Below are 16,063 nucleotides of genomic sequence, written 5' to 3'. Positions count from 1 at the left end.
TAATTAATAGCTTGCTTAATGGGCCCTTTTAAAGTTTTATCAATGGTATTGCGGAGTGGTAATTTCTGTAAATTTATATATTTTAATTCGTATGGACGTTGATAAATGATAATGAATATTTAATATTTATGAGAAGTTGTGATTGGTTTGTTGGATAATCTCGAGTTAAAGTAATATTTTTACAAGTTTATTTACCTAACTTAATTAATTAATACATGATGTCATCATAATTTTATAGAGGTTCGATATAAGTCATGGATGATCGTTCATGGATGTATCGAGATTCACCCCAAGGATTGCGGAGGATGGATTATTGTAATGGGGTTCAGGGTTTTATTAATTTCGTAACATCTATTCCCAGAAATTTTACTGGAGGCGGTATTAGGTGTCCATGCAGGAAGTGTGAAAATAAAAAGTATCTGCATCCAGATGTTGTAATGATGCATCTTCTACACAAAGGGTTTATGGAGAATTACCAGTGTTGGTATGCACATGGAGAAGTATTTGTTAGCGAGAGTGAGAGGAGAATGGAAGAAACAGTGGTTGGGTCTACTTCTAGTGCTAGCAACATGCATGAAACGGCAAATGACAACACTAATCCTTATAGAAATATGGTTATGGATGCAATGAGAATGAATCAAGGTAATGGCAGTCAATGTCCAATCGTAGAAGAAGAACCTAATGTAGATGCAGCTAGGTTTTTTGATTTGTTGAAAGATTCTGACGAACCATTATGGGATGGCTGCACGAACCACAGTAAATTATCGGCCGTAGCACAGGTGTTCACCATCAAGTCAGATCACGGGTTGAGTGAGGCCGGGTATGACAAGATTATTGAATGGGCAAGAAGCATTTTACCTGAAGGGAACCGGCTGAAAGAGAACTTCTATGCTGCGAAGTCCATGATGAAACCCCTCGGTTTAGGATACCAGAAAATTGACATGTGCCCTAACTTCTGCATGTTATACTACCTTGAAAATGCTGAGATGACCGAGTGCATGACATGCGGGCATTCCCGTTACAAACCTAGAACTGGCAGGGGAAAGACTCTAGTGGCATATAAAAAACTTAGATACTTCCCGATCACACCTAGACTGCAGAGGTTATTCATGTCACCAAGGACTGCTGAGCACATGACATGGCACCAAGCAAATCATGCGATTGATGGAGTAATGGTTCATCCTTCTGACGGCGAAGCATGGAAACGCTTTAACAATGTTCATCCTTACTTTTCAGCTGAATCAAGGAATGTGCATCTTGGGTTGTGTACAGACGGATTCAACCCATTTGGGTCATTTGCTGCTCCTTATTCTTGTTGGCCGGTCATACTCACAGTTTATAACTTGCCACCGGGAATGTGTATGAGGCCGGAGTTCATGTTTTTATCTACTGTCATACCCGGTCCAAGAAGCCCGGGGCGGAATATAGATGTTTGTCTTCGACCGTTGATTGATTTGTTGGCACAGTTGTGGTCCTCTGGAGCTCTGACTTATGATATATCGAGGAAACAAAATTTCCTTATGAGGGCGGCATTGATGTGGACTATCAATGATTTTCCAGCTTATGGAATGCTTTCTGGTTGGAGCACGCATGGGAAACTCGCATGTCCATACTGCATGGAAAACAACAAGGCATTCACGCTAGCAAATGGAGGTAAAGCTTCTTTTTTTTACTGTCACCGTCGCTTCTTGCCACTTCATCACAGGTACATAAAGAACAGAAAAGATTTCTTTGTTGGCAGAGTTGAAAAAGATGTTGCATCCCCGCGTCTTTCTGGTGAAGAATTGCATGATGTTGTCTCAGAGTACGGTGACATTGTGTTTGGCCTTCAATCAGGAAAGCAAAAGTTTCCTGGTTTTGGTTTGACCCATAATTGGGTAAAGCGAAGTATCTTTTTTGAGCTTCCTTATTGGAAGACCAATCTGCTTCACCATAACCTTGACGTCATGCACATCGAAAAGAACATGTTTGAGAATATTTTCAACACCGTCATGGATATGAAGGGGAAGACAAAGGACAACATCAAGGCTAGATTGGATATAGCTTTATACTGTAACCGTAAAAATATGGAGTTGGTTTATGATGAGTCACGGGTCGCAAAACCAAGAGCAAGCTTCGTGTTAGAGAAAAACGCACAACTGCTAGTCTACAAATGGCTTAAGAGTCTGCGTTTTCCGGATGGACATGCATCGAACATATCAAGGCTGGTTAATATAGAGGACTGCAGATTATATGGAATGAAGAGTCATGACTGCCACGTGTTTATGCAAGCACTCATCCCATTAGCTTTTCGTGATTTGTTGCCAAAGGGAATATGGGATGCACTCACGGAGATAAGTCATTTCTTCAGAGATATATGCTCCAGCAAGTTGAATGTTGATCACATTGAGAGGCTTCAAACGAATATCGTCGAGACACTATGCAAACTTGAGATGATATTCCCTCCATCATTTTTTGACTCAATGGAGCATCTCCCTATACATCTACCGTTCGAGGCAAAAGCTGGAGGACCAGTCCAATATAGATGGATGTACCCATTCGAACGGTTAGATATTACAGTTGCAATGTAATTCATATATAAAAGTATTTTCTATGTTTTTCTTAATTGAAAATACTTAATTAATTCAATACAGGTACTTGTTTAATCTCAAGAAAAAGGTTAAGAACAAGGCGCATGTTGAGGCTTCGATATGTGAGGCCTATATTGTTGAGGAGATCTCAACATTTATCTCGTACTATTTCGAACCTCATCTGAGAACGAGAATCAATCGCGTTCCACGGCATGATGATGGCGGTGAAGTGCCTTCCAGTGGGAACTTGTCAATATTCTCCAATACTGGACGACCCACACCTAAAAATGTCATAAGAGGAAGATATTTGTCGGAAATAGAGTTCAAACAAGCGCACAACTATGTTTTATTTAACTGTGATGAGCTGAGACCTTTTATTCAGTAAGTTTATACTAATTAAACTTTGTTAGTAATATACTGTTAATTATATATTGTAATATCATACACTCATTATCACTTGCAGGCAACATCGTCAATATTTGCTCTCCAATAACTCACAGCTGACTGAATCCCAAATCTTTCAATTACAAGATGAGCAGTTTGCCACGTGGTTCAGAACACATGTAAGCACTATCACAAACTCATTCTAACTTGCAAAATTACTGTACGTATGCATGTCATTACGAGATTCTCGTTCATTTACTGTTTATTGATGTACATTACATGCAAGGTTTATCAAATGGGAAGGAGTGCACCTAAGTCATTGTCTTTACTAAGCCTGGGGCCTGAAAGAAAATGTAAGTGCTACAACGGGTATTTTGTCAATGGATATGTTTTCCATACTGAAGAATACGGGCAAGGAAGAAAGACATACAACAGCGGTGTTTGTGTTAAGGGATCCACTAGTAGTGAGTTAGAAGTTGACTACTATGGTAGATTAGAAGAGGTCGTCGAACTGCAATATCATAACGAGCAGAATATAGTGTTTTTATTCAAATGCTATTGGTATGACACGACTGACAGAGGAATCAGAGTTGATCCGCACTATGGTCTGGTCGAAATCAACTCAAAAGCTAGACTCCGCAACATAAACGATGTCTTTGTTTTTGCAAAGCAATGTCAACAAGTTTATTACACATACACCCCTTCATTTAGAAAGGATCGATCAAGAGTGGATTGGTTGTCCGTTTTAAAAACGAAACCCCGGGGTCGTGTCGAGGTTGTTCAGGATGAGAACGAAGACACAAGTGTGCGAGATGAAGTCTTTCAAGTTAGTGAGATGGTTGAACCATATCGAGTTGCTCCTTCGATTGAAGAAAATTCAAATTTTCGTGTTTTCGATGATAGTCTTGTTGATGTTGACGCAGATGAGTTAAATTTTGTTTTGAGCTCTAGCGGACAACCAAATATCGATGAAGAAGATGATATTCATATTGAAGATTGCGATGAAGGTGATGACAATTCAATTGATGACGAAGAAGAAGAAAATTTTGACTAACTACCAAAATGAAGCCCTATGTAAAACCCTTTTTTTCATGTAAAATAGATTATGAATGATATATATATTTTGAAACACAAATTATTTATTACTTGAAATAATTAGTTGAAATGCCACAATTATGATGGATGATATATTTTGTGACATGAAATAATTACTTGAAATGCCACCCGATCACCGACGGCCACACCGACGGCCTTAAGTCCGTCGGCATTTCACAGAGAGTTCGAAAATAACCACATCGACGGCCTTAAGTCCGTCGGCATTTCACAGAGAGTTCGAAAGTAATTACTTGAAATGCCACCCGATCACCGACGGCCACACCGACGGCCTTAAGTCCGTCGGCATTTCACAGAGAGTTCAAAAATAATTACTTGAAATGCCACCCGATCACCGACGGCCACACCGACGAATTTAAATACGTCGGTAAGTTGTCGGCGGTTCAATTTTACCGACAACATTACCGACGGACCGCACGAATTTCAAAGGGTTGCGCATTAAATGCGCCTCTGACCGCGTAATATTGCCGACGGAATTACCGACGGACCACGAAAAATATGGAGGGTCATTAAAAATTTTGGTGCGAAATTCAAAATTTACCGACGGATTTTTAACACATCACCGATGGAATAAATTAAAATAATAATTAATTTTATATCCGTCGGTGAAGCCGTCGGTAAAACTGCCATATAAGTTCAAGTGACCGCCCGTTCAGTTCATTTTTTCTTCTCCTTCGTTTTTCACCTTAAGCTTTTGATTTTTTTCCTCTCCATTCTTCAAAGCTTTCACCTCCAATCTCTAGCAAGTTTTCTTCATCATCTTCATCAGTTTAAAAGGTTAGTGTTTTCTCTATTTCATTTTACTTTAATAGTTTTTTTTTGCTATTTTTTTGGTTATTTTTTTTGTTTTGGTGTATTTTTTGTAATGTAGATAAAGTCTATAGTTTTTTTTGCATAATTCATTGCTAAAGTATATAGTTTTTTTTTTAATTTATTGAATATTTTTTATTGTTGTATTGGCATAATTATTATTAGTTAATTTGTTAAATTTTTATTGTTAATGTTGAATTTACCATAGAATTAGTAATTGAATATGTTGGAATAATTATTAATTTTACTTTATTATTGCATGATTTGTGTTTAATTTGTTCCATTTATTTTGATTGTTATTCTAGAGTTTTTTTTTTAATTTATTGTTTTGTTGTATTGGCATAATTATTGAATAATTACTTGAATTGTAATTGTTAATGTTGAATATACCGTAGAATTAGTAATTGAATATGTTGGAATAATTATTAGTTTTACTCTATTATTGCATGCTTTGTGTTTAATTTTTTCCATTTATTTTGATTGTTATTCTAGAGTTTTTATTTATTTATTGTTTTGTTGTATTGGCATAATTATTGAATAATTACTTGAATTGTAATTCTTAATGTTGAATTTACCTTAGGATTAGTAATTGAATATGTTGGAATAATTAGTTTAGATTGGGTAAATTGGTTGTGGCTATTGTTAATATGTGCAGGTTTGTGGATTTGGGTAGTATCCGGTATAGGGGAGCTGCTGTCGAATTTTTTTTTTACATTTGAATTTAATTATATAATTATTTGTATCAAATTGTGTAGATGCGTAGAACGAAAACCAGAGCTGGTCGCTCAGGTGCGGTCGCAGCTAGTTCGTCTAGCAGCGAGGATGATATTTCCTTAGGTGCCTCTCAAGAAGAGGCACCTACACCACCTGCGCCGTCAACCGATGCTGCCTCTTCCAGCGGTACTTCACAGCGCAGAGACGGCGTGCCTTCGCAGCGGAATCAATTTACCTGCAAGTACGAGGCACAGTGGAAAGACGACCTTTCAATGTAAGTTTGTTAAGGTTTTAGTTTTTTTAAAAAAAAAAATTACAACATAATTTATCAAGTAATCACTATTGAATTTATTTCATTTATTTTCAGGTTCACAAACATTGAAGCCGCCCGAGTAATATCATCGGCGTTTAAATCGTCGATGGAGATTCCATTGTTTCAATGGAGTCAGATATCCAAGCATCCTGAATGGATGCCTCAAATCAATGCATGGTTTAACAGGTTTGAGGTTGGTATTAATTTATAATTTTCAGCTTATTAATATAATTGTAAATAAATTATTATTTTTATTTAAACTTGTTTATTTATACAAAGCACAAATTCTGCTGGGACATTGAGCATAACGCTGTTGTGAGGAGGGTGTGGGAAAATCACGCGGCAACTAGGTAAGATCGAAAACAATACAGGATTTTTTTTAGACAAAAATTTATGTTTCGAAATGTAATTTTTGGTTGCGTGAAGCAGGTTGCGTGATTTTTGGTATGAAGCACAGAAAAAGGCAAAAAAAACCGCGAGGGATAGGGGTTTCCAAGGCTGGAACGATGTTACGGTTTGGAGGGATTTCAAACCAATATACATCCCGGAAGATATATGGCCGAACTATCTTGAGCACGTGACGTCTGAGAGGTTCACACGACGCTCACAATCCGGTGCTGGCAACCAGAATCGGCCAATTCATGGCGGGGTGACAACTCACACTGGCGGCTCCGTTCCGTTTGCTGCACATGCGAAACGGATGGTAAGATTAATTTAAATGAAATATATCGTTAAATTTAGTTGTTGTTAATATATCTTTTTTCATTATAGGCTGCGTCTCTTGGACGTGAGCCGAGCCCGATGGAGCTGTTTGTGGAGACGCACGTGCGGAGTCAAGACCGCTAGAAGGGGGCGCAACAGTTCGTTGATAACCGTGCTCAGTATTTCGTGGTATGTTTGTTCAAACATTTTATTTTGTAAGTTATTATGTAAGTTATTATGTTTATTGTATTGAATATGATGATTACTTTTTTTTTTATTTTCAGGAGACCTATAATAATCGGTTGAGGGAGAGATACGGGGACGATACTTTGACCCATCCGGAATTCGATCCGGATTTGTGGATGGAGGTTGGCTCGTCAGGTGGACCCGATAAAAATCGGGTTTACGGGCTCTCCAACACTACGGCCGACGACTTGCGGTCGACCCGTAGTTTTTCAACCGTTGGGAGCTCCCAATCAATATCGAGCTCCCAATCTAAGGAGTTCGTGGCTTTGCAGCAACTCACCGAGAAATACGATAACCTACAAGCGGAGTACGCACAACTCAAAGCGTCTCATGCACAACAAAGAGCGGAACAAAGAGCGGAGTCTGAGCAATTCAAAGCGTCTCAAGCACAACAAAAAGCAGAGTATGAAGCGGCTCAGGAACAGCAAAAAGCGGCTCAGGAACAGCAAAAAGCGGCTTATGACCAGCTTTACAAAATGATTATGAAATTGTCAAATAGCGGAACATGTGCGCCTAATCCTTTTTGGCCGTATAACCACCAGCCTCCGCCAGGATCTCCTCCTCCTCCTCAAGCTCCATCATCTTTATATTAATTTGTAATCAACATTATTTACATTTAAAACTTCATTTATTATTTTTCTTGAAACATATTCAGTTTGTAATGAATATTATTTAACTTTGTTTTTTTTATGTTTAATAAAAATTTTATTTGCATAATTGGTTTGTATAACAATTAATTTATATAGTTTTATATTATATATCCTAAATAATTTTTTAAAAACAAATTAAGAAAAAAACTATTACCAAGGATTTTACTGACGGATGAATTCGGTCGGTATTTTAAACTTTCACCGACAGACTTACCGACGGAATTAATCCGTCGCCATTTAACAGTAGCTTCCACCAGTACCGACGCATTTACAGACGGACATATTCCGTCGGTATTTCATACATTCACCGACCGATTTAACGACGGATATTTTCCGTCGGTAATTTCAATGTCACCGACGGAATGAAAATCCGTCGGTATATTTCAAGCGGGAATCTTTTTTTTTGGCGCGCACTTTCCGTCTGTAAAACCGTCGGTAAATGGTTTTTTTGTTTTTCCGACTGATATACCGACGGAATGGGGAATCACCGACAAAGGTAAAGCCGACGGACGGATTCCGTCGGGGATGACGTCGGTAAAAAAATCACCGACGAACTTCTAATCACACACTGACGGAATTTTTCCGTCGGTAAAACTGTGAAATCTTGTAGTGGTCATTCGTGAGGCTCGAAAAATTAATTAGTGTTTATACATTAAAAAAAAAAAAAACTTTGTTTAAAAGGTAGTGCTGCTAAGCATCAGTTTAAAAAAGGGATTATCAAGTCAGAAAAAGATTTTATAGTTCAAAAAGAATTTATATTAGTTAATTAGAAACTTGATCATGTTTTTTTCTTATAATCTTTTTTATAAATACAATTCAGGATTTTACATGTTGAATATTAATGAAGAAAAGCTTGAAAAGGCTAAATGTTGAAGTGTTTTAAACACTAGCGCTATTATATAAGATCAACGTGGACAATTGTTGAAGTGTTTTTATTTTTATATTATATTATTAAATAAATAAAAAATTGCAAAAAAACAATTATTTTTTAATGGTGTTATCGTGATCTCAAAAAAATATCTCGGTATCAGGTTGGTTCTTGGTTTTGCAAGTATCTATTTTTATCATATAATTAAATAAAAACAGTTATAAAAAAAATTATTAAACTCAATGAAGTTCATGACCCAACCTAGATTGACTCCTAAATTGATTCAACATGTCGTCATCTTATTATTATTTTTTAGAAACAATGTCATCTTCAAAATATTTTTAAAGTCAACCAATATTTTTACTAGTCATCTAAGTTTTTTTTAACCCGGTAAATCAATCAGGTCACGTCAGGAAACATCTATAAAGTTTAATTTAAAGATCAATAAAACAAAAGTTGTATAAATTACACTACTATGATATTATAAATTGCTTGATTTTTTTTGTGTTTGAAAAATACATAATTTGGTAAAGGTTTTGGAAAAATAACATAAGATGGGAAAGTATTTTAAAAGTCGCATAGTTTAAAAATAATTATGTTCTTGAATATTAATTTTATACACAATTGTTAATTTCAAAAGCAATTATTTAGTTAAAAACTCAAATGTATGTCTAATGCAAACTAATGGTCAAGAAATATACACAAGATAAGTTGATGTGGCAGAAAAGAAAAAAGAGGAAGAACAAAAAGAAAAAAGAATGGGTTGTCAAGGCTCCTTTTTTTACATTTCTAATATAGTTAGAAAAATCTCTTCGAGATAATTCAAACCACACCTTGAAAAAATATTAAAAATAATCGTAATTGATTAGGAATTAATTTGAGATTGAAGTAGTTTAGAGGTTCTGTTTAGTTTAATTTGAGCTAGGTTACTTTAAACTCATCGGACCTTACCCCAAATTAATTTAAAATTGATTGTGATAACGAAATAATAATATTAATTTTATTTTCCTATCATAACCAATTTTATTTTTTATTTCATTGTCATTTAGTCAGATTGGTTGTGATCCATAGTTGACAGCTAAAATCCCGTTTGTTTTTTTGTTTCAAAAGCGCTTTTGAAAAAAATTAAAATTGTTTTTTCTTTGTTTCAAATTAATATTTTTCTGGTGTTTTTAGATCATTTTGACACGCTAATGTCAAAAATAATTTTTAAAGAGTAAAAAAATATAATATTATGATATATTTCCGAGTGAAAAACACTTTGAAAAACAACTGCAACCACACTATCACTGCTAAATAATTATTTTGCAATAATACAATCAAAGTTATTCTTTTTTTATCACTTTCTTCATATTTCTAAGGAAAACCTTTATGCTTTTGTATTATTTTTAAACTTTTTGCATAATAAATTGCCTCTTTATTTAATAAGATTGGATGAATATATATATATATATATATATATATATATATATATATATATATATATATATATATATATATATATGTGGGGGGGGATAATATGGGAAGATAAGAACAAGTGATTTGTAATTCTACCATACATACGTTTCATTCTAAATAAAATAATTCTTTCAAATCAAATCTGTTACTTAAAAATCAATTCAATTAGATCAGGATTTGGTTCTGGACAGCGTAGAAAGATCATAAAAAAATCATGACCGGTGATGTAAGCCGTTCATAACTCGAATATTTTTTTAATTTTTGCCTTTTCCGATAGAAAACACCTCAAAATCATCTTTACAGCCTTGAAAAAACAATTGGGTTGTGGTCAAATTTCCACAGTGATGGGATCAGTTTCGTTTCCACTTGGTTATGATTACTTCACCTAGCTACTTCTTCTAAACCTACCATTCACGTGAAGTCTCACCTGCAAGTCTTTCTTACTTATATTTCTATCCCTTTTCTCAAGAAAACAATATAATTTAATTTTCTCCCTGCAGGGTCTCTCTTTCACTTCTATATATGCTGCCAAAGACATCAAGGATTTTTGCCTGAATCAGTGTCCGAAGCTCTTTCCACAACCCAGGTAAAATTCGTTTCTCTGGCTGGCTATCCAATTCGGAGAAACAATTTATGGGTGAAATATGTGCTATTTTATCTTTTGGATAGTCGTTTTCTTTTATCTTTCGGGTAGCTGCTCATTATTTCCTTATGTGACAAAGGTAATCAAAGCATTGTCAGAAAAAATACGAGGAAAATATCTACATGGTCTTGTTAAGGAAAAACTAGGAAACAGCAAAGTGAACCATCTAATTTCGATAAAGATTCTATGTAAGAATCAATGGATATGATCATATCCAAGATCAGAAAGAATAAGTACGTTTGGCTATGATCAGCAGCTAAATATTAGAGAACGTGAACAAACTACATGTGTGTGTGTGTGTGTGTGTATTGATGTATGTATGTATGTTTAGAAGAACGATAAACACGTTGAGTTGTCAGACCACAAGGCAAGAAGAACAAAAGGTAAACAAAATTATAAGAAGATGAGCAAGCAAAAATATTTTTAAAAGTGCAACAGCATTCTGCGATGATTCATTTTTAACGACGGAAAGAATTACATATTATTCATTTCTTGTAACAATAAAAAAAAGAAAAACAGCAGAATTACATAATGCAGATGATCTCCCTGCTGTTTCTTCCAAATTTATTAATTTGCGCCTAATTAATTTTCTGGACAATCTAGTTTACGAATCATATTCACTTCGAAGTAGCAACTTTTCCAACTGGTGACCTAGAATAACGAAGATGCTTCTCCCTTGACAGTAATTTAGCCATCCTATCCAGTCAAACAAAAAAAAATCAGCAAGATGAAATAAGATGCCATAGAAATCACTATAATATATAGACTTGAGCAGATATATACTTTATGAGAGCCTCTTCATTTGTCATCTTATCAACAGGTGTAAAGACTCCAGTGCCTAAATCCACCCTTGATACTGGTTTTTTCAACAATTTCTCACCCACTTTCACAAGATTCTCCAAATTCTCTTTCGTGGCAACATCCACGGACGAAAGTGTTCCGGTCAGCGTGTCATCCTGCATTTCACACATATCTTATAGTCAGGGTTCTTCGTTTTCTAGCTTCCAGTTTTAATTACTTCGTTGGAGAATATAATTTGCTATCTTGAATAACCACATGAGCGTGATATACACCTGAATTCGAATATAATTTTCCTCACAGTGCAGGGCTTGGAAAACAGTGGAAATATGAAGATCAACCATGTCGCCACTAGCTTCTGTAAACACATCCACTAACGGAGTAGAATTGTCACTAGTCAACCATCCCAAGACACCCCACTTGGCTGCTTCATCTGCATCATACTTTTCTTCAGATTTTGCTGTACCAGTCCCCAAGGACAGGACTAGGAATCGACCATAATCCATGGGCGCTGCGGGGAAGAAGTCAGGATTCTTCCGAGTGATTTCTTTGGAAACTTCGCTCATGGCAACTAAAGTCTGGAAATTCAAAAGGAAATTATTGATAGGATTCATCAATATGTTAAGAGTTATGCAAGTTCAAGAGCTGAAGATAAATGATGAACATACTGGATTATTTGCAGCCACACCACCATCAATCAGATTGAACTCTCTAACTTTGCCTGATGGGTCCTTGGTTTCAAAATAATGGGCAGGGAGGTAGGTTGGGGCAGCTGAAGTCCCGATGCATATATCAGATAAAAGGGCATCCGTGGATGGGTCGTTCTTCACCTAAAGAATAAAGCGGTACGTCTTGTAAGGACATATATTTTGCAGTGTGAAACGATTCTTTTCTCAAGTAACACATAGAATTTTAAGAGTTGTGTCTGTATATATAACGAACCTGATAGCTTGAAAAGATTGTTGGCTGAAGGCGCTTGATGTCAAAAGTTGGGATCACAATGTTTGTCATGGTCTGGTGCAGGCGTTTATCTCCCAATTTTTCCTTGACAATGCTATGCAGAAATTTGCCATCGTATTTTGGTCCTTTCAAACTCTTGATCAGTTTTCCGGCAGAAGCCAATGGAGACCTATTGCCAGAGAGTATGCAGTTAGTATCTAGACATTGAAGGAGAAAAAAAATGTAGTTTTAGAGCACTTGATATACTATATTTAACTCGTTATTATGGCATTCATATCCGGGATTATTACCCGTCCTGGTGAAAGATTTTAGGGCAGTTCTCAAGGTAGAAGTCATTAATGTCTTTGGCGGCAAATAAAGGGCGGTTTTGCTCATTAGGGGCAGCTAGCATAGCAGTCACGAGGCCACCAGTGCTGGTGCCTGAAATCACATCAAAGTAGTCTGCAAGTCTTGCGTCTGCACCATCCAGCTTCTACAATTTGAATAGCAAAACATACTAGTCAGTGATAGGAGATGAAATTACGGAGTATATATTTTATACCTGGAGAAAGTAATTAAACATTACAATTATATACCGATATAAATAAAACTATTATCCTGCATGCAAGTGTGATTTATTCTTATCTACTCTATTTTATACCTCAAGTGGACCAAGGAATCGTTCCCTGTACGTAGTTTCTTATTCTACTTATTTTATATATTATCATCATGAGCTAGCACAGGCATAAGAAAATGCATGATCTTGCAGGTCTATTTGACATGCAACAATACGTCCTTATATAAAGAGACCGATTTCTAGACTACCTGAAGCTCGGACTCTAAAAAGGCAAGGATAGTTCCTGGTATGATTCCTCTTATTCCACCTCCATCGATGCTAAGAACAGTGATTTGGTTTCCAAAAGTTGGAGGTTGAATGGGTGATCTTAAAGTCTCGATATGAGAGATTGAGGAGGAATTCAAAGGCATGGCTAGGTAATAGTACTGATCGAGAGCCTAGAAGCGGAAGAGTTAGAGGTGTTTAGCTTAAACTTGCTGAGAGCCTTGGGAGATGTATATAGCTTGTGCTGAAATCTAATTTAAGTTTTGAAACTTGTAATTTCCCAAAGGGAGTGTGGAGGTATTTATAGACTTCAGTGCTTCATGAAGCATGGAATTTTCAATTAAGTCGAAAGATTTTACTTGCCCAAATTTAAACCTTGCCTAATTTTCTTGGTCAAATTTTGAATGGATCCAATTATTCTGTTATACAATTCTGAGGTGACACGGTTCAAGGTGGACCACAATGTTAAGTAAGAGCGAACAATTGAAGATTTCAAATTTATAAATCAAACAAAGATGACAATTAAACTAATATTTTTTGAACTATTATACAATTAACTTATTCGTTGTCAGAGCGATGAATTAATCAATCTCTTATAGATGAAGAATGCATCATTAACCCCAAAACCTAGCCGATGCTGTATCTTTCGTTAGGCTCGGCCTTCGTGAGAGGACAGCGAAAGGATAATGAAAAAAAACTGGGATGCGCAGCTGTCCACTGGATACTAAATCTGGCTTTTCTACACGGTGTAGATAAATAGATAAATAATAATTAGATTATTATTATTAATTAATTGTTTGTGTTTTTTTTATTCTAATTAAAATGCACAATTATTTTTTTATTTATTGTTTATTAAATTTTGAACGTGTGTCATTTTCATGGATCTTAAATTTGACATGGTTGCCTATTCAATCCGTTTGGGCCTAATAACTATGCTACACCTACTATACATACATTTCATTTTAAATAATAATTAGATTATTGTTATTAATTAAATGAACTATACCATACCAGTACGCTTTGTAATTCTACCATACATACATTTCATTCTAAATAATAATTAGATTATTTTTATTAATTAAATGTTTGTGTTTTTTTTTATTCTAACTAAAATGCTAAATTATCTTTTTTATTTGTTGTTTATTAAATTTAGAATGTGTGTCATTTTCATGGATCTTAAATTTGACTTGGTTGCTTAATCAATGCGCTTGGGTTTAATAACTATACCATACCGGTACGCTTTGTAATTCTACCATACATACATTTCATTCTAAATAATAATTAGATTATTGTTATTAATTAAATGTTTGTGTTTTTTTTATTCTAACTAAAATGCTAAATTATCTTTTCTATTTGTTGTTTATTAAATTTAGAATGTGCGTCATTTTCATGGATCTTAAATTTGACTTGCTTGCCTAATCAATGCGCTTGGGTTTAATAACTATACCATACCGGTACGCTTTGTAATTCTACCATACATACATTTCATTCTAAATAATAATTAGATTATTGTTATTAATTAAATGTTTGTGTTTTTTTTTATTCTAACTACACTACCAGAAAACCGGAGAAAAGCAACGGAATTACCGATGAAATTTTTCCGTCGGTAATTTATACCGACGGAAATAAGTCCGTCTCCAAATCTGTCGGTATATACCGACGGAATCATTCCGTCGGTAAGTCCCTCGATATATACCAACGGAATATTTCCGTCAGTATATACCGTCGGTTTCGCCGACGGAATATACAGTTCGTCTGGAAATACGCAACGGCATGGTGACGTCAGGCCATTTTACCGACGGAAAGTACCGAGGGATTCAAACTGTGATAGCCGTACAGTGACGTGGCGCTGTCACCGACGGAATCACCGACGGAAGTAATCCGTCGATGATTCCGTCGAAAAAAACCATTATATGCACCCATCTGCCGACATTTTCATCCTCTGTTTCTCCTTCTTCTTCTTTCCCATCCCACCTCTCCCCTCCCAAACTCCTCCCAAACTGCAGCCAAACACCCATCCCAAACTCTCCACTATTCTCAACACGAGCACTCAAGTTTCTTATATCTTGTACGTGGTCACAATATCCGTTTCTTGTAGATTTTATCATTTTTTTGTAAGTAAATCTATCCTTTTTAGTTTTAATATTTAATTGTGAATTTTATTGTTTTAGTATATGTATTTTGTTAACGTTTGTACTTGTTTAATTGTTATTTGTCAAAGAAACTTGTAGTATGAATGTATAATTTTGTAGTTGTTATAGGTTGTTTTAGATTTTGTCAAATTATATTTGTTTGTAAATTGTTGAAATTTTGTTTGAATTACACCGAATTAAATGTGTCGTTGTGATGAAATAAATAATTAATAGCTTGTTTAAGTGTCTTGTTTAATTGTTATCAATTATATTTCGAAGTTGTGATTAATTCTGTAAATTTATATATGTATAAATTTGTATGTATGAACGTTGATAGTTGATAATTGATAATGAATATTTAACATAAGTGTTGTTTTAGTTTGTTGGATAATGTCGGGGAAAACCAATATTTTTGTTATGTTTTATAGAGGTTCAATAGAAGTCATGGATGATCGTTCATAGATGTATCGGGACTCACCCCAAGGATTGCGGAGGATGGATTATTGTAACGGTGTCCAGGGTTTTATTAATTTCGCAACATCTATTCCGAGGAATTTTACTGATGGCGGTATTAGGTGTCCATGCAGGAAGTGTAAAAATTTAAAGTTTCTGCATCAAGATGTTGTAACGATGCATCTTCTAACCAAAGGGTTCATGGAAGATTACATGTGTTGGTATGCTCACGGAGAACTATTTGTTCCTGATGAGAGCATGGAAGAACAGGTGGTTAGGTCAACTTCTAGTGCTAGTAACATGCATGAAGTTGGAAATGAGAACAGTAATCCTTACAGAAATATGGTTATGGATGCAATGAGAATGAGTGAAGATAATGTCAGGGGATGTCCAATCGTAGAAGAAGAACCTAATGCAGATGCAGCAAGG

General features: G+C 35.4%; 1 protein-coding gene and 2 long non-coding RNA genes across 8 annotated transcripts in view; 2 read left to right on the top strand and 1 right to left on the bottom strand.

Annotated features, from left to right (window-relative positions):
* Positions 1-13,258, bottom strand: part of LOC18104927 (patatin-like protein 2) — a 65,494-nt gene extending 52,236 nt beyond the window's left edge. For 3 of the 6 annotated variants that reach the window (XM_052447066.1, XM_052447062.1, XM_052447057.1), the window contains exon 1: positions 13,093-13,241. In XM_052447066.1, the coding sequence (XP_052303026.1) occupies positions 13,093-13,195 (103 nt within the window). In that variant the 5' untranslated portion in view covers positions 13,196-13,241. Of the gene's footprint in view, positions 1-10,891; positions 11,168-11,254; positions 11,428-11,544; positions 11,848-11,937; positions 12,100-12,211; positions 12,399-12,519; positions 12,702-13,033 lie in introns of those variants that run through there. The other 3 variants (XM_024585509.2, XM_052447058.1, XM_052447060.1) reach the window with 3 other exon arrangements.
* LOC127904290 (uncharacterized) overlaps positions 1-16,063 on the top strand; it is an 86,640-nt gene that overhangs the window by 50,054 nt on the left and 20,523 nt on the right. The gene's annotated exons all lie outside the window — the stretch shown is intronic.
* LOC112324144 (uncharacterized) overlaps positions 1-16,063 on the top strand; it is a 47,953-nt gene that overhangs the window by 18,559 nt on the left and 13,331 nt on the right. Inside the window, exon 3 of the long non-coding RNA XR_002977844.2 lies at positions 12,555-13,201. This is a non-coding gene — a long non-coding RNA (uncharacterized LOC112324144). The remainder of the gene's footprint in view (positions 1-12,554; positions 13,202-16,063) is intronic.

This window comes from Populus trichocarpa, chromosome 14 (genome assembly GCF_000002775.5).
Source record: "Populus trichocarpa isolate Nisqually-1 chromosome 14, P.trichocarpa_v4.1, whole genome shotgun sequence".
NCBI classification, from domain to species: Eukaryota; Viridiplantae; Streptophyta; class Magnoliopsida; order Malpighiales; family Salicaceae; genus Populus; species Populus trichocarpa.
This window is presented reverse-complemented; position numbering and strand designations above follow the sequence as displayed.